The following is a 26,396-nucleotide window of genomic DNA, read 5'->3' on the forward strand; positions in this document are numbered from 1 at the left end:
CTAATTACAGTGAATGTTACTTCAACATAAAAATAATAAGTACTTTTAAGTTATACACCTACAACACAGAACATTTTTAAAAGTTTAATCACCAAGACGATTTTTTCTCAATATTAAAACTTGAACAGCACCACTAAACAACCTTTCTACAGGTGCTAATGAAGAAAGGATTGTATTGTACTTTAAAAATATTTTTTTGATTATAGGATATTGGTTTAATAATTCAATTTTTTTTTTTTAATTCAAATATTTCAATGTTGTGAATTCATTTAATTATCTTGTCTTATGCTATAAACTATAATCGGATACGAGTACATACATCGTATATCGATTTTGAGTGCAGCCTACACTCTTTGTAAATAATCTAAATGTATTTATTTAGATGGCCATATTTTTATCTAAATGAAAATTAGGTACAAATTTTTGTTTTTATCATGGTAAGATTAATATATGAAGTTGTTATTTAGATGGAGTATCTAGATAAGTTTAACTATTGCACAAAACTTCTAACGATGCTTCAAAAGTTACACTTTAAAATAATCATGATTTCCAGAAACTACTGTTTTTAATTAATGCCATACAACTGATTTATATACTTAAATAGATTTATAACCAACAGTTAAATTTATAGTTTACGGGATTGGGGAATATCTATGTGAGAAAATTAAAATGTTTATTTCCAATATTAAGTATTTACTTGCTTGAGATTTTGAAATTGCATTTAATGTATGAAGGTATTATTATTATATTTCTTGCGACAATTACAATTTAAAGATTGTGTGTACCTGTAAATGTAAAGTATAATTTACAGTAATCTAAGATTGTAGTTTTAACGTAATTTTGAGATGACAAAACGTAATGTTTACGTTTCTTTGAGATGTTGAATTAGTAATACGTTTTTTATACAATATTTCGGTTAAATATTAATGAGAAAATTAATTACTATGAACAATTTAGTCTTTACACGTATGTGATATGTCGATAAAGTTTAATTAAATTCTAAATGTATTATACTTTACACGGTATTTAAAGGAAATTTAACACAGAATTTAACATAAACCTACTTTATATTTGTAATATATGAAGTGTACTTGTTTTTTTATTTTTGTAAGTAATTACGCTTTGTGGAGCAAAGATCATAGAAATTTAAAAGTAATACAAATGTACAAGTAGTGGAAACATGTGAGAATGACTTTAAATAAAAATTAAACAAAGTGATTGACATAAATTAATTGTATTAATAATTAAAGCATCTAGTACATAAATTGTGTTTTATACTCTACATAAATGTAGCATCTATATTAGAACTTCATTTTATATTGCTTGTAGATAAAATAAAAAATGTTTAATGAATTAATATATATTAAAACCACGAGTATATTAAGTGGGAATGAGAACTATTATGTTGTTTGTTTTGCTGTACATAAAATATGTTGGTGAATCTGGAACTATGGTGAGGTATATTTAAAGAAACTTTAATTTATTGATCCGAAAAATCAATTTTATAATTTTTATAGAAAGAAAATATCATTAATGAATGGTTTTTACGAGAGTGATTGGAGGTTAAGTTTTTGAGCTAATGTGTTTGATAAGTTGTAATTGATAGAAGTTATCAAGTATTTTTAACTCTATATTTTTATTAAAAAAAAAAAATTAATAATTTAATTTAAAAAAATTTTTATTCTATATTTTTATATTTTTATATTTTTATTTTATTTTTTTTTAATCAAGTATTTTTAACTCTTTTATTACCAGTATCAATTCAAAGTATGAAGTTACTTCATATAATTCAAAGTCTTTGTATTTTCTTTTAAATATTGCTGTGAACATGTTTTTTTTATTATTGAATTAATCTTTTATTAAATATTTGTATTATATAGAAGTATAAAAATTAGTAAATTACTTATAAAGATAATTAGAATGAACAAAAAATAATAACAATTTTTAAAATAATTGTGTATTGCTATATATTATATACTACTAGTTTTACTAATTATGTATGCAAGGATAAGACTTAAATTATTTCAAATGTATCCTTGATTGTTTCCGTTGTAGATTATAGGAACCCTCATTTTTACACTTGATATATACTACCGGAAAGCACTTATTTTTATTAATTTATAAATAAATATTTATCACTGTTTATCATTCTATACGTAAATTGTCCCAGGAAGCGTCCTAGGAAGTTAACTAGCTTACAATAGATGTATTTATATGGAGTATAAATTAATTCATTTGTAGGAGAAATGTGGCGTTTGGACGGTGTTAATTGTACATACTTGGAAAAAAATAGTAATTCATACCACGTATAATGGTATACTGACTTCAGAGTTTGAATTGGTGATATAAAGTGTTTACTATTTAAATATTTTGTAGTCGTAACTATTAAAATTGATTATAAATACTAGTATCTATAATCAATGCTATTATTTAAGACTTCAAAAACAATATGTAAATGTAAACAATCGGAAAAAAGGTTTTCAGATTTTTCAAATTTCCTCTCCTGAAATGTTGTCACTACTCCTTCGGTAAACACAATAAATTAGAGAATACGGTCAGAAAGAACGATGTATAGATAGTACCATAAAAACTATCTTAACTTAAATTAATTTTTAGTGTTTATACACTATATTTACATTATGTATATTTTACTCATGAGTCGAGAATCAAGAGACTAAAAATGTCAGCTTAAAAACTTCTTTACAACATTTGTTTTTTTGTTTTTTAATATAATATTACATTATATTACTACATTACTTAATTTGAAATGCATATTTATAAAAATAACAATATATAAGATTGATATTTAATATTGGGTTTTTAAAATGTGTACTGGTATTATTTATTAGTAATATATTATTATATATTATTTATGGATGATTTGATTTTTAATTAATATTATTTTACCTTTATTTTTATAAATTTAGAAGAAACTGGACTTCGGTGTATATATTTAAATGAAAAATTAAATTAAATTAGTTGTGTCTGATGTAATCATAAATCCTATCTAAATGGGATAGGCTGCAGTATTGTTTTTTAAAATTATAATATCAAAGTATAAGCAATAATCAATATTATACTTAACATATAATAATAAATATAATTTATTTTATATTTTGTAAATGAATAAATATGGTTAAAATATTATTATCTTATTTTTTTGTTTTACTCAATATTTAATCGTTACATATAAAGGCTATAAAGCTATATTGAACAAAACATTTTAAAATTATTAATTCCTATACATAATTTATATTTTTTTAAATATACTAAATTATTATATTCTTTATGGTAGGTACCTTTTATTTTAATATGGTATTTGAAAATTTAAATACTGAAGATGAGTGGATGCCCGAGTATTGATTGATATAACTTCGTTGTTTGAATAAAACAATGTATAGTATGCACAAATTACAAATAAAATAGAAGAAAGAAGTAATTTCTGTGGTCTGTATGTTCTGGCTAGGTGAATGGATTTCCCAAACGAGACATTAAAATATTTAATTAATGTACAATCGGGACGTAAAATAATGAAAAATATCACTCAGCATTTCTTTTGGTTAATCGTAAAGTGGTAATCCTATACGTTAAATATTAAATTAAAATTGTATACAATAATTAAACGTACTAAGTAATAAAATTTAATTTTTTTCTTGGTATTTGGTGGTATAGTTTATATAATGATTTGTCTGATGCTTACCATGTATGTACAAAAGTTTAATTAAAAAAAAGAGACGATATTAAAGCTATAAATAATCAACTGGATATTATGCATACATATTTTGTATGTAATATAGTATAATACAGCATAACATATTTATTATTTATATATAATTTAAATTAATTAGTATATTGTATAAGAAATTTATAATTTTAGTATTTTATTTTTATTTAATTTAACTACTTATGCGTCTGAAATGATACAACAGTGCAAGACGTTAATTACTTTATTATTCAAGCACATTCCTACTATCCTAACTATACCAGAACTTTTTAGCTTTATAATTCAATGTAGTGGGACATTTTTAAACTAAAATTGCATCCCTTTTTATTATAATATACAAACTCAAAGGCGCAACGACATTTATATTAGTTCAGTGGACATGTTAATTGCGTCACAATTTAAGGAAAAATATAGATTTTATATTTTAATTTACTCGCTATCATTGGAAATCGTATTCACATATACTTTTCTTACTATTTTCCAATACTATATGTTCTTTGTTCCTTATATGTAATATAATTTTATATTTATGTTGGGTTATATCGACTGCAATTTCAAAATGGTTAAGATAAATCAATGTATTTTATAAAGTTATAAGTTAAAACAAAACAGTTTTTATGTTATTATAAGCATAAAAGTTTTTCTTTGCGTAATATTTCCTATATTTACTGAACAATAACAAAATTTTATTTTTTACGAGCATTCGAGTTCACTATTGGAATGTGTTGTATCGTGTCGTACAACATCACATACAGATTCGTTGTCTACATGTTTATTAAGAATGTCAAAAAATAGTACCTATAATGTGTTTAAATTCGTTATGCGTATTATTATCGGGCACATACGGTTGACTGTGCGGTTTCGATTTATCGATCGACCGACGTATAACTGAAGTATATAAGTCGATAACTGTATATTTGTTATAAGAGGTGGCGGCAACGATGTCGGCGAAGTGTATTTGGGAGGAATAAAAATAATAAAAACTAAGTTTATTATTTTTGTGATTTTATCCTATTTTATACGGCTTAGGGCGGTGAACAATAATGTGCTAAATTATAGCGATCTATCCGATACTATTCGAGGTGGTGCCTGAGCGTAAAAGATCACATTGTACATAATACATTGTACAATACAAAGTCTTGTGGAAAACGTAGCCGAGATTTTCCGTCTATGGGGCGACACTGAGACGCAGCGTGGATAACGGTAGCGACATACGCCAGTTGAGTGCATATACGTGTATATGGTAAATATAGGGTGATTTATTTCTCATTTCTTTGATTTTTGAATAAATTATTCCACGTCGACATGATTTTCAAGTTTTTATTTTCTTCAAACGGTTTTTTATATTGAGATTTACATTTTATACCCACTCCGAAACAGAGCGTTTTTACCGAAAATATCTATCAAAGTTTAAACGAGTGTCTAGTGGTGCACCGACTATAAAACGTTGACCACCACCCGTTTGAGCTTAATAAGTACACATAAATAATTTACTATCAGTTTGATGCGATCGATTTTTGCACATTGAAATCATCATTGAAAATATGTTGTACCAGAAATCTATTGGGGTACGTTGTGGTTAGAAACGTGCTGACTTACTAACTACTTACTAACTAACTTGAAAATGTAACACAATAGGAAAATAGTAACAATCATAATTTACCCTTGCGTACAAGGTGCAACCACGACTTCAGATTGAATAACGCCTAATGTTTTTGAAAACGATGATAAATCTAGACCGTGACAATGCTTAACGTTAAAAAATCACCCTGTACATATTTGTACACGTGTGTGCGTGTGTACGCGTGTGCGCGCGGGTGGGTGCGCGCGTGTGCGAATCTAAAGCTGTAGCGGCAGAGACGTGCGGCGCGCGCAATTCTCATTAATTCGCCAAACGCCGTGTAATCAGCACGCCGATAGCTACCCCGTGCGTGCGAGGGTCGATCCGCCGCCGTTGTCGTTATTGTTATCATTATTATTTTTCACTATTAGTGATCTTATATTATCACGTCGGAAACAACGGTACATACGTCGAAGCAGAAAACTCTCGTCACCGGTAAGTACCGACACTATAAATCCTTTATTTATTAATTTATTTTTTTATTTTTCGCACACATAAACCTTAAACTGACTTACAATACACTTATAATTAATCCGCGCACGTTTATATAATATTATGGTAAAACATGTTACGTTAAAAATGAATTACGTCCTACCACGTGAGCCGATTATCACAGTTAAGTATTGCGTGCGATTGAAACGGTCTACAAATATAATAATAAAATATAAGCGAATCTATTTCATTAGTATTTTCTTATCTTCTATTGTTATGATAATGAAACGGGGTCAATAAACTGAATAATAACAATTTTTCTATAAAAATTTAACGAACTGCGTGATTCATATATGCGAGTGGATGACATATTAAGAGTAAACAAAACATTTTATTGGAATTACATTATCCGATGTTCACACGTTATTTTTACATATTTCGTTATTCGATTCAGTGTGTATATATACATAATATATACAAACAAAGTTTGTTTAAACCACCGGTTCCCAAGCTGTGCGCCGTGAACACTTTCTAAGGGCACCATGGTTTACGGTTCATAACAATTAGTTTAAAATTTTTAGAATTGTTTTTCCTTATTGTTTTCGTAAAAACTTTATAGCACATAATGAAATATTTTCTATTGTACACTCGGACATTCTCATTTTAACCGTATAATATTTTTATGTAATAATAATAATAATAATAATAACATGATTTTTATTTTTTTAGTTTAAAAATTCTTTAATTTATAATTAAGTTAAATTGTAATAAAATTAATAAAATTAGTTATCAATGAGTATTTTTTGTCCTGTCTTTCTTGTTATTCACAGCAGGGCACCGTGGCTAAATTGAGTCCAAAAATAAGCACCGCGGGAAAAAAAGTTTGGGAACCACTGAACTTTAAACTTTAAACCGTCGTATTGTTTGCGGTTGTTTTGGTTTGATTTTATAAATAATTAATACAAACTGTCAAATTTTGTAATTTAGTCATGTATATGTTTGAAAATCTAATTTTATTGGCCGATATGTTAGTTTCTATTCTATAAATATAATCATCCTGTTCTTAAAATACGTATTTTGTGAGGATTTAGTATCTCACATATATATTATTTTCTACGTATAAATTAGATATAATGTGTTATAATTAATATACGTACAATAATACCATTATGACCTATTTGGGTAACCTAGGTAACAATATATCACTAAACATGGCGTTTTAATCATGAATGTTGACAAGGAAATGTCCCTTCATAATAATATATTCTGAATTATAAACATGAAAATCATATTAAAATTATTTTAAGAATAATTTCAGTTTTGATAATTAAATATCACGTTTTTTTTAAGATTTGTATACCCACTTCTATTTTTATTTAAAATTATGAACTCGGTATTTAGACAAGTACGATGCTGCAATAGTAATTCATTTTGGAGATTAACTCTGTCTTGATGTTTAGGTATATTAAAGACATATTAGTAATAAATGTCCCTAACGTCTTACATGTTTCATTAGTTGGGTACTACTTGATATTTTATTGTTTGCTTTATAACCTGATTTATGGTTTTATTTATTTAGCCTTACATATTTTATTTATATATATTTATTCAGATGCTCTAGAATCTAGGTATGATTGGTATCATGGTTTTTATCATAAAATAAGATTATTTTAGTTACTGAAGAAATACGATAAATAATCGATTTTTAATTTGTATAAATTGTGGACTTTGTACAGTTTAAATTTTAGAATTTTTAAGAAAGCGAGAAAGCATTTATTTTACAACAGTATATTTTCTATATTTTATGTCTATACTGACTACAATCCCTACTCACTTCCTTTTTCATAGTTATTGGAATACTTAAGCTTAAATATTAGCTTAGCTAATTTATGTATTATAGTTATTATAAAGAAATTGAATTTAGTTGTTCTATATTGTACATTATATTTTGAATTTCTTAATAGCTTTTAAATTAATAGGTATCTGAAAATTATTAAAACGATGAAGTAGAACTACAATAAATTAATATGAAAATATAATGATAACAAATTTTAATAAGTTCATATTAAAAATGTAATCTTAAAATTTCAATTAATAAAAATAAAATTGTGAATATACGTCTTACAGAATAAGATTGAATAATCCATATAGTTATTACTGAAAAAAAGCTAATATAGGATTCCTTATTTTTCTATCACCATGAAAAAAGTAATTTACGTAAAAATGTAATTTTTGCTGTTAGTTAAGTTTTATTAAAAAATATAGCATACATTTACATACAACTATATTAGATTTTAATTGTAGAACTTAATATAATCTATAAAATAAACTTTTTAACAATATTTCTCATTAGTCCAAATCTATTGATATTTATAAGAAAAATCAACAAAGTATATAATTATTTATTTGTAGGGAAAAATGCAATTTTTACAATTATTTAAATATATTTAATGAATGAGATAAATACATAATTTCATATGAACAATCTTTAAATTTAAAATTCCTAAAAAAATATATACTGTCTTAAAGTTATACAATTGGATTTATATAATATTTAAATAAAATCTCTTTTTTAACGGTTATGATGAAAAAATGTCGTGTATTATAATTATAGTCATTGAAAAATAATCACTAATTATTTTTATTTTATATCAACAATAAAGTGTAATGTTAAATGTTATCTAAATAAACGATTCCCTTATAGAATTTAACGAAAATAATTGAAAATATGTTTATATGTTGGTAATAATATATAGTAAATTCGGTTATTATTTTATTTAATTTATTATTTATGAGAATATGAATTTATTACTGATTCATTTTTCACCAAGTGAATATGCTATATATATATATTATTAATTACTCAGTATTCATTATTAAAATATTTTGCTAAATACTTCTTTCGGATATTTTTGAACTAATTTTTAAGTTATAAAAAAATATTTTATTAATTTATCAAACAAAGATAACATAGTAATTATTAGATATTATTTTATATTCGATTCAAAAGCAGTTATTAATCAATTTTATTAAGACTTCGGGTCATCTCTAATATGACATACTACAAGTATAACCTATAAAAATTAAGCTGTATACATGCGTTTTATTTTTAATGTATTTATAATAGATGAAATCACTATGTCATATGAATTTACGTTTGTCATTTTACTCGGAGTTTGCAGCTGTTTAAATAATAGTCAGTACATGAATTAAGTAATATTTATTTTTTAAATTAATTTGTTTTAAATTTTTCATAAAATTATGTTTTTCTTATAGGAGCAATGAACTACTAAACTATTTTTTTTTTTTGTTTATACATTTTTTATTCAATCTGTTCAAAGTGAATAAAAAGAACAATTGAGGACATTATATAAGAGAGTAAAGTAAAAAAAAAAAATAATAAAAATAATAAAAATAATTAAAAATAAACAGTGTAAACTAACATTGTAAAATGACAGAGCGTAGAAGCCTCCCAGTGGAGGTACTACGATAAAAAAACACGAGTATTAAAATTAGTTTCTCAGTAGGTTTCTACACCACTTTCACTTTAGCCGTTTTGGAGGATTTTCAGGGATGGACAGGGAAGAGATATCGTTCATGAGTGGGTTTCTGTGGTTTAAAAGGCGGTTATGGAATCTTTTATAGTGAATTCTAGCCACGTCTGTAACAAAAGGTATGGAGATGTCGTGATGGAGTGTGCGATTGGAAACGTAATATGGTGCTTTAGTAATTTGTCTTAAGGTCATGGATTGATGGGTTTGTATGTTATTGATGTTAGTGGGTTTTGCTGATCCCCTGAGCTATATACCATAGACCCATATTGGTTTAAGTAGCATCGAATGCCTGTTCAACATATAAAAACTCTCCTGTGCATATGAGTTTTTCTTCAAGAGAAAAAGAGATCTTATCTACGAGACGGTGGATCTGGTGTATTGTGGAGTGATTGTGGCTAAACCCGAATTGAGTATTGGGAAGGTTTTCTTCTATGATTGGTAGGAGGTATTTAAGAATTAGTTTTTCGAACAATTTCGAGAAGTAGTGTAAGAAGCTGATTGGTCTGAACGATTGAGGCATTTCTGTGGGTTTGCCTGATTTATGGATCATTATTATTATTGAATATTTTCAAAGCAAAGGGAAGTAAGTGAGCCTTATCATAGAATTGTATATAAATGAGAGGAACAGTAAAGTCTTTTTTGGGAGATGCATTGCAACTTTAGATGTTATTAAATCGTGGCCGGGAGATTTGTGTTTCTGTGATTTATTAATTAGGTATTCAACTTCGCGAGGAAATATATGTTTGGGTGGCATTGTCATAGGCAAAAGAGAGTCAAGAAATGTATTTACTTCGTCAACTTTAGTGGGGCTGAGTAATGAGTAATGTGGTTTAAAAGTCGATGAGAGGTGTTCACGAAAAATGCCTGTCTTTTCTTCGTCGCTTATAGTCCAGGTGCCGTCTGGTTTTTTAAGGATGTATATTTTTAGTGGAGTTCATGGTTTATTTTTTTGTAGCTTTCCATATTGAGTTGTCTTTAGTGGTGAGTGAGGACAGATGTTTATTATAATTCTCTGTACGAATTTCAGAGAGGGTGCGTTTTAGTTTTTGTGTTAAATTATTATAGTGACGTTTGTCAGAAAGATACTGGGTCCTTTGCCAGACGGCTCTGGCTCGACGCTTGGTTGCAATTAGATGTCTGACGTAAATAGGGAGGTTTTGATTTGCAGATTTTGGTGGTGTTGGAGTGGACGAAGACCAGGCGGTTGTTTGGATGGAAGTGGTAAATGAGTTAATTGCATCATCAATATCGGAGGGAGATTTTAGTCGAGTTTTTAGTTTGATTTGTTTATCTAGAATAAGTTGAAAGCGTTCTCAATTCATATGACCATTCGTGAGGGACGGAAGGAGAGATTTAATGGGAGGGGGTAAAGTGTCAATTGTAAGCAGAACAGGTGAGTGGTCTGAGCAGGGTTCATGTAAGTTTGTTATATAACAGTTAAGACTGTTTGAGATTTTCGTTATGTAAATATCAAGTATGTCGGGTCTTTTTCTGGGCGAGTTGGGCCAGTATGTGGAAGAAGGGGGTGAGAGTATTTTATATTGCTGGAGTGTTGTGATACGGTGTAGAAGGTTGCCATGGGGGTTGTTTGTATGGCATCCCCATTGAATTTGCTTAGCATTTATGTCTTGTAGTATTAGGCAATTAAGATTCATGTCAAATGAAATATTAAATGAACTAAAATAAACGGGTATTCATGTCTCAATAGGAAGTAGGTTATCATAATATACTATCAAAGTATACAAAAATAGTATACAAAAATATAAATGTAAAATAACTTGTTTATACTATGTTCAAATTAGCATGTAAGCAATATATGTGTAATTAGGTTAAGCTAAATGTATATAAGAGAAAAGATAAAAACAATAAAGAGTCTTCGAGAGTGGTCGTGTGATTCGACCACGACAGAATTGCAATTTTTCTTAAGTGTTACTTTATTTCTACTGGTGTGTTTGAGTCTATATGTACAATCCAATCGGGATATACGACAGTCTCCTCCTATTACGAATTTTGATCCGAGATAATTAAAAAGTCATTAAATTGATTTGGAGTTATGTTATGACGTGGTAGGTAGTACGTTGCTGATAATGTAATAAGTTTATGGTTCAGTGTTAAAGATATGGTACAAGCTTGTGTATGTGATGTTTGATAATTAGGTAAAGGATAGAATTGGAGTGCGGATCTGACTAATATTGCTGCTCGAGCGTGGGCTGTGCCGTCAGGATGGCAGGTGTGATAGCATTTATAGCCGGGTAATTTAAGAGTAGATGTGTTGGTGTAATGGGTTTCAGAAATTAGTGCAACGTCAATTCTTTTATTTTACAGTGCGGCAAGTAATTCATTTGTATGTCTATTGAGCCCGTTTGCGTTCCTAGTGAGGATGAGGAGAGAGTTGGAAGTATATGAATTAGGGATTTTGTTGGATGGCGAGAAGCTTAGATATTAAGGAGGTAAGGAGAGAGATAAGGGGAATAATTATGGACTTAAATTCGTTTATAAAATTTGAAAGAGTATTGTTCTCAATGATAGGAAGTGGATTTGTTGGTGTGCTATGTACGGTGTCATTACTTGTAACATTTGCGTAGGATTTGCCTTGTGGATTTGGCAGCGGATGGTTGAGTGTTGAGCTGCTTGGCTGGACTGAATGTGGAGGGGGCTGGTGTTGTTGATAATGTTGATTGTGTTTGGTAGTGGTGGAAGGTTGACGGTGACGGCTTTGAAGTTCTTTATGCACGGTGCAGCCTTTATAGTTGCCTGGATGATTACCACAGCACAACGCGCATGTGGCAGGAGTGTCAGGCTTTTTTTTGCATGCTGTTGTTGGGTGGTCCTTGCCGCATTTAACACAGCATGGGGGGTAGGAGCAGTAGGCTCTTGTGTGCCCGTAGGTTTAGCAATTAAGTCATTGCGGAATATTACGGCGTTTGTGTGGTTCCTCCACTTTGACTAATGTATGTAAAAGTGTCTTGATATTGAAAATGTCTTTGTTGGAGGGGTTAGGCTAAAGATCAACGAAGAACATGGGAAGAGCAGTTTTTGTTTGGTGGTATTTTATATTTGTGATTTGCCTAACTGAGAACCCAATCTCCTCAATTGCCGAGGAGATATCTGTAACTGAAGTAGTGGGGTGGAGATTTCTTATGACCACTCTGTAAGATTTCTCTGATTGAGCTGATGGGTATAGAATGACGCCTTATTTTCTTATAAGAAATGGATAATTTTTCTATAGTCATCAGGTTTACTGGCTTGTATTTTTAAATGGGCAGATGTCGATTTACAAACGAAGCTGTTTAGACCGATTAGCTCCATCAGGTTGGAGAGTAGATTTGAGTAATTTAATACACCTTTAATAAAAATTGGTGGTGGCAATAACGCTTTCGCTAATGTATGTGTGGCAGTATCGGAAGGCTCCTGACTGAAAGACTCAGGTAAGTCACCGTTATCATTATCGTCTACAATGTCGGCGAGGGCGCTGTATCGATTTGGAGAGGCAGTTTTGTTTTTTTGCTGTTTTCATTAGGCAGGTTTCTTGGTGTCTTTGTTGAGACAGGTAGGGATCTTTTATGTGAATTCGAATTCACTGGAGTCTTATTTTGCTTGATTATAGGTTGTTTATCTTTAATTATAATTGGCGATACGGTTTTATTGTTAGCATTTGAAGGCGAGCCATACGACATGTTGCAACGGTTTAAATCTAATCACGAAGTCCAAAGGTCACCGTTCACGACGGTGCCTTGGAGAATATTAAATATACTGCTATGTATAAGTTGTTGAAAATGATATTGTAGTTTGATTTAATGTAAGTATAAAATATAAAATATAAAATATGAATATTTTACATTGATTTTAGTTTTAATACAGAATCTTATATTTACTATCCTCGGAAAGGGGTAGTGTCGAATGTTTGCAGTTCTGCGGTTCAGATGTCGAATGATACAGTTAGCTGCACCAGGAGGTGAAGCGGCCGTGTGATTGAGTTGGTATTAAGATAACTAGGTTATTCATAACACAGTAATAGTAATACATATGTGCACAGCACGACTGGCGTGACGCGACTTCTAAACTATTGGCAGTATATTTTTTCCTTAAAAAAAAAAAAAAAAATTTAAAGTATATTATTTTATGATATTAGAGTTGAAAAATTAAATTATCATGATAGCTTGACCATAGACGGATATTTGGTTGAATTTTTTGGGGGGGGGGGCTATAATAATTCAATGTAAAATAACCCACAGGGGCTTCGCCCCAACACCCATAATTAATGACAAATATCTATTTGTATCAACAAAGATATTCAAAATATCATCGCTTTTTATATTTTTCGATATATTTTTTCAATATATAGTAATGAAAGATCACTGAACCTATCATGAACCAACGATGTCCTTAGCCAAGTTTTTATTTTTTTCATTGCACTGAAACTTCTTTCGCAAGTAGCCGAAGTAATTGGTATTGTTAATGCTATTGTAAATAGATTTTTATTATTTCTTATTTTACGATTTTCAAAAAAAACGAACAGATAATTACAAAGACAACGAATAACATTTCTAACAAAGTTTCGATTTTGAGCGGCTATTAAAATATTTGGGGGGCTAATCCCCTCCTCCGATGTCAGCCTATAAACTTGACACTTGTAGATGAGTGTTTTATATTTTGAAAAAACTCGTACTCCTACACAAGGTTCTTATAATATTATTAAAAAATAAAATACTGCATGGAAAGCCAATAATAATAAGTAAGCTGCGAAAGGGTGAATTATGTTGTAGAGGAAAGAGAAATTTGATGAATTGTATGATATTAATGATAATGGATATCACTCATGAAAATAAAAATCGAAAACCAAATAGACTTTAATGAATTAAATCTTAAAATATGATGAGAGTAGATATGGTATTATTATGATATAATATGGTATTTTTCAGTAAAAATAGTTTGAAAACGAAAATTCGATTTTATCAAAAGCAGATATGTCATATATTTTGTCTTTTTTTTTTTTATAATTATTCGTCATTTTTTTTTTTTGCATAACTATATGAAAATTCTTAATATGGTCTCATTAAAATACTAACTATAGGTAGATAACTTTTCTTACCAAAAACATTTTGTGATTGTGATGATCGGATCAAACAGACATACGCTAAAAAAATCCATCTTGGTAAAACTAATACATTCCTCGTTTTATTTACTTTTTACTACTTACTCTAATGTTAATTTATACAAACTATTAATAGGTACAACATGTAAAAACATCTTTGTCGGGAATTATATAGTCATATATGATAATTCCTTAATCGGAATAAAACTAAATTACCTCGCCTATCTACCGACTGTAGTAATAGTAACCCAAACGACTAACCAAAAACGAGAACCACAGGGAAATTTTAAAACATTGTGATTTGTCCAAACAACATTAAAAATGGTTTTAATAATCTTAATGTATTACAGAAAAAATGTATTTAATTTTTAGCAATTCAATAGACAACTTCAAACGCATTACAGACCGATTCATGGACCAGAGGTGACTAGAAGCGCTCTCTGGGCCGACGATTTACGAACTACATATTTTACCATATGTGGTCTGATACTGATACCTGTGAACTTAAAAGTGCTCAAGTGACGGACAAATTCAGAGAATTTTAGCTACAGAAGTCGAAATTACTAGCGGTACAGCGGCGATCTTGAGAAGCGTTCCCGATATCAAGTAGGTGGTCGATTAGGCTAACTCGATTTATTTTTCCCTGACAATTTGATCTACGAGTATACATCTACAGCTTTTGTAAACCTGTGGTAAAATATATATATATATATTTTGTGTCTTAACCTACCGTATAGAAAATTATGATTTTTTTTTAATCATGTGTTGCGTAATCAACGTTGAGATGAATACTATAGCTTTTTTTTTTGTTCTGTTGTAAACATGATATATTCACTTTCAGTCATTCTTGTCTCCTTCCGGTAATACATCTTAGTATAATTAAAGTTACCGGAAGTAATTATATATCATTTTGTAGGTTTGAATTTTACTCTGATATTTTACTACCGATAAAAAATACTAGGGTATTTATCTTTCGAGTGAATATTTATATTGGAGTATATTTATCGGATGAAGTAAAGATTATTGTGGGTATAAGAATCCTAAGACCTGCCACATAAACATTACCGCCTAGGCTACCAAATTTTCTAACACGAAACTATATATTTATTTTTAGGGTTGTAAATTTGAAATATTTCATAGTTGAAAATTTGACGCTTTATTAAATATTTCAATAAAATATTGAAAAATATTTTTTTTTACGTTTGAGATAGTGACTTTAAAATGTCATTTAATCAGTTGATATTGTATGATATCGTTCAGGTACAATCTTGGGTTTTCCCATTTAACGTGGTATAGTCTATCAGCTGCCTATAAATAGGTAACGACCAGATATGTTTAATAGTAATATATGTAGTAACAACAAAACCGGCGCATTATTGATAGCAGCTATTTTTATGATAATATTCGTCTAATAAGTAATAGTTCTAATCGCTTATGATTTATTTACACGTTACTAGTCAAGTTTTCTGAAGTGTTTTCAGCCATCTAAATTTTAATTTCTATACTTTCTTGAGTATATTAATGAGAACATTATACTTTCCTAATTTATGATTTGTTTAACTATGCAAAGGAGCTTATTTTTATTTTTTATTAAATTAGATTTATTTAATTACATTATGTTTATTATTTTTTATACATATATACATATATATATATATTTATTTTATTTATTATTTGTATATAAATACAATTAAATATTGTACTCCAATATTGAATTGTAATTTTCATCTTTCTTTAAAAACATTTCCAGATGCTGGTATAATATTGTGCGTTTCACAATATTCACAATAAATTTTATAAATATGTGTTTAACTTTTAAACTCACTAGGTACCGATGTATGTTTTTGATGAGAAACTTCTGAAATAATGTGATAGCTGATGAGTAATGGATCTACTGGCAATTTATTTATAAATTCATCTATATTTTGTAAAATTTCTTCAGGTGTTTCAATGACTATTGGTCTCTTAACTATTAAATCAATATTTATAAATTATAATAACTATAAACTAATACGGTGTTAATTATTAATTTATATAAATTAGTTTTTATTTCTATTTAGTACAATAAATAATACAAAAAGTATTCCATAAAAAATAAAACATAAAGCATTATATTTTTACTGAAATGAAACAAAATTTTTATTTTTCACTCAAATTATATATTTTATGAAAATAAATTTCATGAAATTTTACAACCCTATTTATTTCTGAAACTATAATGAAACTATTATTCAAATTATTTACGATTATTGATTATATTGAAATGAGTGACGAATATTGTGTAAATAAAATATAATAATAATAATATATATACTATTATTATTTTAATATTTGGAATAAACGAAATAATTTTTATTGATATTGGAATTATTAAATTTTATATTATTTGTAAGGTAATTATTGTATTATTTTGTGAATATTAAATTTTTTATCTTATGAGTAATATTTGTGAAGAAAAACCTATTTTCTTTTCATTTATCAGAAAAATTAAATAAAAATAGCCACATTCTGTCATATTTGCTTCAGCTTAAATGGAATCATGATTATGAAACTAACACTGTTTACATATATGGTACAGTTATTTAGTTTTGCGTTTCCCATAACAGTGAGGATAAATAATAATAGAATTGGGACACACTTGTTGACTTAGAGTTAATTTTTCCGATTAAAACGTAGTTAAACGAACATGTGTTTTCAAATAAGTGTAATGCGTGGGTAACTCTGATAAATAAAATGTCATATGACAAAGAATGTTGTGGATTCGGTACATTTAAAACTAAATGTTCAATATTGTTTTTAATCACTATTTAACATTTTTCATTACTTAACAGTGCCGGTAGAAATACCTTCTTCCCAAAAGATAAATATTTGTTGGACATCACACAGCCATGACGACCACATTGATGATATATTATTTTTCAATGATGACGTTTTTCCATTATAACTGTTTCTCGTTCCAACGTTATTTAACTGATACCTCACTTATATGGGTCCATCAGCAAAAAAATATGTATACCAAGTGATAAAATCGATTTTATAATTATTTTTGTCAGTTTAAAGTATAATGTTAAGTATTATAAATAGTTTTAATACAAATTTTGCTGTTATATTAAAAAAAAATATAATTAGTTATCTTTTTTTTTAAAATTTAAAACACATCGTTTACTTAATTATTTTTAACGTTTATGTTTTTTTAGTGTTGTCTGTATCTTGTAGAATATTATAACTGAAAGGTTAAATTGTGGTATAGTAACGCAGAGCTATTGAATGTATTTAAAATGATATCCGCTATGTTCTTATTTCTTATATTATTATAAAGAAATGGAAATACTTTGATAAAGTAGAATATTCTATAATGTAGATACATAAATGATTTTGGTTAACTATATTGTTTTTTTTAAATATTACTGTATGATTCATACTGTTTGTTCATTACTTTTTTTTTTTTTTTTTAAATTAGATAAAATTATTTCAACGAAGGAAATTATATTGGATGAGGTAAACATTGGATTTATAATTATATTATTTATTTATTATTTTATAATTATATGCGCTAAATAAAGAAAAAAGTATGGATTTTAAAATAATTAAATTATATAATTATATAATTTTCTGTAAACCAACCTTCGGGTTGAAAAAAAAAAAAAAATAATAATTATATATATATATATATATATATAATTTGTAAGAATGTAACGTTAGGTTTAATAAAAATTTTGTAAAAATACATTTTAATTATAAATCATAATTTGATGGAAATTTATTTTTCATGATAATATGTATTATTCAGACTGACAAAAGCAATCTATCACAATTTATTAGAAAATATATTAGTATATTATATTTTAATATAAAATTAATATAATTATAATATAATAAATATATTATATATATATATATATATATATTAATAATAATAGGTTTATATTTTTAACAGATCAAATTAATCCTGAACAGTTTAGTTAATATGTTTAAACAAAAAAATTATTTTATTTGAAGACAGTATTTTTCAACAGATATACATACTATTTTAAATAAATACATTTCCAAAAAAATATTTTGATTTCAAATTATAGTTGTAATTTGTCATGAAATTGTCGCGTAGAAATAATAAAATACCTATAGAACGATAAGAATACATCCTTACCAATATTTTACATAATAATAATTAAGTTCACAGTGGATTTAAAAACTATATTATTAAACTAACACTATAAACTGTTGAGTGAGTCATTAATAATTTATAATTTATTATACTTTAATATATACATACTCATTGGTGAACGCAGGAAAAAATATTGAGATGGAGGTTTGAAAAAATGTAAAATGTTGATGAATATGCTATGTTACTCATTAAATAATATATATAAATGTATGTATTTTATTTGTAAGTTTCACGGGAAACTTTGAAATAACTATTATATTTTTAGGTCAGGTCATATTTTTATAAAAAAAATGTCTTTTATTTAAGGAGGGGAAGTTGAACTTCTAATCTTTCGGTCTTGTGCCTGTATGTACAAAATAATAAAAGAGGTATATAATATTTCTTACCATTATTCTTTTCCGCGTGTTTTCATCTCTTGAATAATTCTTGAATATCTATAAAGGTACAAACCACTAAAACTAGTTTTCATAAAGTAACATTATACTAATGATAAATATTAAATTTATTATTATTATTATTGTTAAAAAATTAAAAAATATTTACAAAATTAAAAATAAATTTGGAAATTACTAGGAACTATTAAAAAAATGTTGAGTGAAAAAGAAATACGAATTTTTTAGATGTAATTGATTCAAAAAGGTTCATTTACTTGACTTAGTACGCAAATTGTCGTGTATACTTTTTTATTTTGCCGTTAAGGAAATGTTAATTTAAAATGTTTGAATTATGTATTTAATGTTGTTCAATTTTTGTTACATATTTAAGACAATATAATTTTCAACAACTAAAAATTAAATAAGTTGAGACACAAACGCAAAGGATTTTTGGTTGTTTGTAGTGTTTTAAATCATAAGAAAGTGATGTTGCCTTAGTTTGAACAGTAGACCATAATGCTAAATCTTATATAATAATATATAAATATATAATATACTAGAAAAACTCAAGTGTAAATGTACAATTTTTTTTTCATTTTTTTAAAGAAAGAATTACATGTAGCATGATATTTTAAATGTTATTAGTAGAAGTTAATTTTTAGCATATTAGTAGTATTAGTTAATATTTTAAGTTTAATATAAACACTTGAGACGTATTTTTACAATATAAATGTAAAATGTATTCAATTAAAATTAAAATTAAATATTATGTATTTCAAATTATATACATGCAATATGTTTATATTTAACATTAGACGTTTGTAAATTGCATAACAATCGATTCATAGTCTTTATTATAATAACTAAAGCTTTTGAATTTATATTATAAATATATATAATTTTCTTAATGCCTGTTTTGCATAAATAGGTAATGTAAATATTATATTTAATAATAGTAAATAATTTAATATACTCATAACTTAAAAATAAATGTATATTAGTTATACATTCATTATATATATATATATATATATGATTAGTTGTGTATTCAGCTCTCAATAAAACAGAAAATAACGTGTGTTCTTGTCTGAAGTGCAATAGATAATGGAAAAATGGAAAAATGAAATAATAAATTCACATACATCGTCATTAAAAAAGTTTGATTTACAATTTTTTAAAAAAATAAATAAATATATGAAACATGGATAAAAGTTATAAGTATATTAATACATAAACAACATTAATGCTTGTATTAGTTATTAATTTTCATTTGTATGTAACGTATGTCAGTAATTGATTATTGTACATCATATATAACTTAAGCTATTATATTTATAATTTAGAAAAATAATTTGTTATATTTACTATTTGTTTGTTTTTGATGATTAAGTCCGGTATATTATTGAATTTTTGTTATTAATTCTAATACTTTTGCATTCAAAACTATGGTTTATAATTTAAGAAGTTCATTCAAGCACAAAATTGATATTTGAAAATCATTTGTTTCTATCCATTATAATGAGATTTTTCTACATAACATCTGTAGTTATATTTTATAATCGACAAATTTTGTTCTCCGGCGTATAAAGAGTTTTTTATTTTCGTTGAAATAATAATTTTTCCGTGTCCGGTTTATAGAAGTTTCGCTTTAGATCATCTTAGAACTAAATTGAAATAGAGCTGTGATTATTTTCCGTTCTAAGGAGATTTTCAATATTTTAGAGGTCTCTTATAAGGAGATTTTACGGTTTATACACATTATTTCATTAGTTTTAAATATCCAATTGTTATATAAAATACTAGCTGACCCAACAAACGTAGTTTTCTCAAATAAATTATTTCCAGAGAGTATTTTGCTAGAAAAAATAACTAATTTAATATAGGCGTGTAAGGATGTGGTCTATAAGTGGAAGAGGTATGGAATGCTGTGAACGGTGACGAAATATAAAAATAAAAAAAACATCAAACATTTATTTTTTTAATAATTTATTAAAATTGATCCTTTAAAATTATATATTCGCACGCCTACCAAATATATATACAAAATTTCATTAAAATCGGTTAAGCCGTTTTGGAGGAGTATGATCACAAATACTGTAACACAAGATTTTTATTATATAAAATAAGTATAATTTATGGAACAGAGTAAAGTATAAGTAAAAACATCCATTATAGTTGTAAAATTAAACTTGGACAACGAATAATTTTGATGACGTTTAAAGTTTGATGGTTAGTAATTTTTTTTGTGTAAATTTAGAGCTCTGGTAGACAAGAGTGCGGGTGGATCCCATGGTGCAGATGGAATTGAACAGACATCAACCGCCAAAGCAGCGGGTTACCGAACGAACGGAAACGATAATGCAGATGATATTGATGACCAGTGCGTATTTAAAAATTACTTTTGATTTAGCACATATACAAGCAAAATATTGATAACCGATTAATGAGTGTACTTGTATAGCTATATGTAGAGACAAGTTGGTTAATTTAGAAAATAATTAGAATTTATAATAGATTTGAATACGATGTGTTAAATGATTTTTTTGGAGTATTCTAAGACTGGTCAAAGTAAATTAGACGCTTACGACTCGTATTTTCAATCGAGCTTTTTATATTTTTTCCGATGTTTAATTCTTTAATTATCAACCCGCACATTTATTGGCAGACAAGTAACACATTTTCTTCCTCTATTAAAATCTAAGCAGGAGTCTCACAAGGAAGCAATATATCTCCATAACATAATTTATGTATTAATTTATATATTATATAAAATATTCACTGCAGACATACTAAATTCTGATAATATTCTAATTGCCATATACAAAGATAACACAGCAATATTTAATGAACATAGTGATAACACTGTAGCATCCCTCAATCCCATATAAAATAGAAAAATAGGCATCTAATTAGATAATAACTTGTCTTTCACTTTGAGATAATAAAAATTCCAATCAAAAATGAAATAAAATAATTAGGCCAGATTTTAGACAAACGTCTAACCCGAGGTTTATATTTAAAATCGACAAAGAAAAAACTTAACAGTAGACTACACTTTCTTCGATATTTTCTTAAATGAAATATTTCCCTCAACAATAATATAATTATTTATAAATATTTATTTAAAACCATTTAGGCTTTCGGAAAACAGATATGGGGCTCCGCCACTGCATTTATAACAAAAAAATTTAAACATTCCAATAAATTACTTTTTGTTGAATAATTTATGTATCTTGGTTTGTTTCCAAAAAATCGTTCCACAATGACCTCAGTATTAAAATCATTGACACAGTTGTATCCCATCAATACTGAAAATAACACTCCAAGTTAGCCACTCATACCAACTCACTTATAGCCGTTCAAGAGGGAATCAAGTTTTCAGAAAATCTCCCCCGTCGGTTAGAAATATGCTGGTGTAGAGATTTATAAAAAAAACCCCAATTATAATATCACATAAATTCTGTTACTGGGCAGCTTCCCTTCTTATACTAATTATCATGTAAATATTCCCCACATCATAATATCCTATTTGTTTATTGTAAATTTTCTATTTTAATAAAAAAAATGAAATGTCTTCAATTAAAATATTTTATACTTATGTCCATTTAAATAAAAATCGATCCGAAAAGAACAATAGTGATAAACATATCATATTGTTGTTGACGGTTTGGTAGACATTCAATTGTATCGTACGCTTTAATATGAAAAATTGTATGGAATTCAGAAAGTAATAGAAAAATTCCAAATAATGTGTAAATTGTACAAGTAGTTTTAATTTATAATCATAAATATGACCCATAATTATGTAACGGCACGCGTTTAAAAGAGAAAGATGGAAAAAAATACTAAAATCAATACCGAAAAATCATTAAATACAATACATAATACATAAATTATTTTATGAAAGGTTAGTTACTTGCATACACTAAAATTACAATCATATTATGTATTCATAGTAATTTTTCCAGGCAAACACGAGGTGCCTACCGCATGCGATCATATCATGATAATAGCGTTGCTCCTTTATAGTTTTTAATAACCATTATGAGAATTGAAAGTATATTTTATATTATCATGATATTCGTTTTACATATTTAGATTCGAGTGAAAAAAAGTGAATAATAAATACATGTTAGCATATCTCTGCTAAAACAGCATTCATACACAAACCCATTAGGGTTGATCTGAAACGATATCAACTGTACATGCGCGCATATAGTCAGTCGCTAATCATAACTATCAAAACTCGTTTTCTGTACGCAAATAATAACGTGCACTTGCTCTTCATATCACACGAGCAACCCTTATAACGAATCCAGACGAGTTCATGAGAAAATAATTCGGGGAGGTTTCCAAGAGTCACAATTATTATCGAGTAACAAAGAGTAACTTGATTCAGTTACGTTGGTCTGTTTAATATCGTTCACGTTCAACAAAAACGCGTAGGTTACAAAAATAAAAATATTTCACGTGCAGGAGCCTGGACACCAAAAACAGCATTTCGAATACGCGCGTCTGACCAAATGCTTTGCATATTGCGGTGTGTTTCAGTGGAGTGCAGGTGTTGACCGTTTACATGATATCCGACAACGATGTCAGCGAGTCCGTGTCGTCATCGGGTAGCGGTTGCCCGAGTCCGGTGTCGGCGAGTAAGACGCGACGTACGACAGAGGCCACGACCGCTAAGGGCATACTGGTACACAACAAGAAATCGACCAACACGAACCGCGTGAGTTTTGTCACTCAAAATCCGTCGTCGTTATTGTCGCCGTCGTTTCCGTCGGCCAAACGGTTCAAGAAAAAACAGCTGCCACTACCGCAGCAGTCCGATAGCGACGACCACATACCGTACTATTTTCAGACCGGCAGACAGCTCACGGGTTTTGGTGTCAAGAGTTATTTGCACGAGTTCTACGACGATCCCGAGGACCCTTTGCCGTTTCAGGTCCGTATCGCACGCGCGTACTTTAGCTTCAGACCCTCTATTCCTCCCTCCCCAAGTATAAATATTTATAATCCGTATATAATAATCCGTCGACTGGTGTTTTCTTGGCACGTACATTTTAACGGCATATAATATGTTATAATGTTCAGTAGGTCTCTGTTACACAATTCTACATCGACTAGAAATGTTATTTCGAGTTCCGCTTGCGAACATGTTGTACAGTGTACGTGCGGAATTATCCCTAACGTGTCATAGATACGCGTGTAGATGAAACGATTCAATGAAACATTTTTACCGTCGATATAATTTAAGGTAGCTAAACCTAATGGACGGTAGTTATAAACGCAAAAAAATAATCACAAAAGTCAAAACTGTGAAGATAAAAATTGTGAAATGCCTTAGCATTGAAAGCAATAATTCCAAGAAGTAAGGAATTTACTTTTTTTTTATAGAATTTAGGTACGCTTGATCTTAATCTTATAAACTTTGTCTTTATTTTAAGTCATTAATTAAGAAAACTGTTGGGAAATTTGTAAAATGACTCCCTTAAAAGTACCAACAAGATGACATTTTCTACTTTTTACTTTTTATTCAGTAATATTCCCATCAATGCTTTTGATCGACATCATGTTTATTGCATGATGCATGATGCAGATTTAAGAACCAAGGGATGAATGCCCATTTAACTTAAAATACATTAATATAGTATACACTGTAATCTTCAACAGATAAATATTTCATTCAACCTTATGGTTCAGAAGATTATTTTCTAATGAACTAGGTATTATATTTTTTTTTTTGAGTTATTTTAGCAGCGTATACCAGTAAAAAAACATTTTACATTAGATATACGCCGAAAATCGAATATCTGCTGACGGGTATATGCCGTATACCCGCGTATACGTACCAAACACCCCTGGTTATAACTATGTAAATGAGATTGATGAGACTTTACAGTAAGAATAAAATAAAGAACCTATCGTTTAAGTTATAAGAATGTTGTAACAAACAATTTTTGCTTAATTAAATTTATAATAAAATAATTCTTCTTATGAAAATATTGACTTTTTTTTGTAATTCGTTTAACTACTTCAATAAAATGGTATTACTTTGAAAGTAAATTGTAGTTTAAAACTGTTTTTGAATGTATTATAAAATATGGCCACAGGTAATCTCAATTTGAATGAGTTTTCTGTTTTTAGAGAATTAATTTAATTTTAGTTGAAATGGATGTTTTTTTAATGCCAAAATAAACGGTAGACTAGCAAGATTAAAGTAATAAAATTACGTTTAGAAAAAAAATAATTTGTAAGGTAACTGTAACTTGTCTAACTTCAATGAATTTCAATAAAACAAAGATAGCCAGCAAATGATCCACGAGTGTATTCTACTATACAATAATAATAAGCCGGATGTGGAACTTAAAGCATTTGCATATTTTTTAGGAAGCTACATATTGAAAATCTGATTCGATACAAATTCGTTTCGTTGTACATACAACCTAAATACAAGAATGTATGTTACATATTTTTGCATATTTGATTAATTTTACATGATTTTGCATGTTTAAAGATTTTAAAAATATAAATGCATATTGTGTTGGTAAATCATCGATATGATAAATTTAAAAATAGAGCCGCCACACATCGTCTATATTTTGAATTATACTTAGCCTAGAATCGATTGCAATCTATCAACCCGGTAAAAACGATCGATTTTTACCAAGAACTGTGCAGGTGTACGGCATACGGTTGTTATTGTCGGTGTAATCTTCAACCGCGGTTACAATCGTAATCGTTGTTACCTATTAATGTAAAATCCCATGGCTAGCCCGTGATTCGCCTGTGTACCACGCCGCGCTTGTACGTAAAACAATCCCGTGGCGCATTTCTCGGCGCACTTACCAATCGTTACGATTACGAGCCGCACCACATCTCGCGTGTATTGTACCGCGGGATCGCGCACATTTACACCTAAAATTCAGTGGCGGTTTTGGTGGTATTTTTTTTGTGAGGCAACCTACATACCAACCCTTCCTTCATAACAAAAATTAGAATCCACTGCAAATGGTAATTTATAAACATAAATATAATTATAATTTTGTACCTATCAACGTCCAACACAACCGACGACCCGAACATGACAGAAATAAGAAATATAAATTAATATTACATTTTATAACGGTTTAATTAGAGCTGTCCCGACTCCCGGCTATAACAATAACAATTGATAATGTATTCTACGTTTTTACGTTAACTGCGGGCTGACCATGATACCTAATGGTATACTTACCGCATCTATTTTTTTTAGTTCACATAGGCGATAATAATCGGGCCTCGCGATGACCATTGCGCATGCGCGATAATACTTATTTAACAGTTGCGTGCACTCGTGTACATACGATTGTGTGTATATAATTGATATACACAAGTACTGAGTTTAGAGGCGACGTTGAACGACGCTTATCGACGTCATCGGAACAATGC

The 26,396-nt window shown here is 28.2% G+C and overlaps 1 protein-coding gene across 3 annotated transcripts in view; it reads left to right on the forward strand.

Moving 5' to 3' along the window:
• The first annotated feature begins 5,554 nt into the window (after positions 1-5,554).
• The window catches only part of LOC112690049 (neurensin-1-like), a 35,307-nt gene continuing 14,465 nt past the window's right edge, over positions 5,555-26,396 (forward strand). The window contains exons 1-5 of one of the 3 annotated variants that reach the window (XM_025563946.1): positions 5,555-5,780; positions 14,799-15,032; positions 17,887-17,924; positions 21,223-21,345; positions 23,517-23,910. In XM_025563946.1, the coding sequence (XP_025419731.1) occupies positions 17,920-17,924; positions 21,223-21,345; positions 23,517-23,910 (522 nt within the window). In that variant the 5' untranslated portion in view covers positions 5,555-5,780; positions 14,799-15,032; positions 17,887-17,919. Of the gene's footprint in view, positions 5,781-14,798; positions 15,033-17,886; positions 17,925-21,222; positions 21,346-23,516; positions 23,911-26,396 lie in introns of those variants that run through there. The other 2 variants (XM_025563947.1, XM_025563948.1) reach the window with 2 other exon arrangements.

Source organism: Sipha flava, unplaced genomic scaffold (genome assembly GCF_003268045.1).
Source record: "Sipha flava isolate LNK unplaced genomic scaffold, YSA_version1 48_pilon_pilon, whole genome shotgun sequence".
NCBI lineage: Eukaryota > Metazoa > Arthropoda > Insecta > Hemiptera > Aphididae > Sipha > Sipha flava.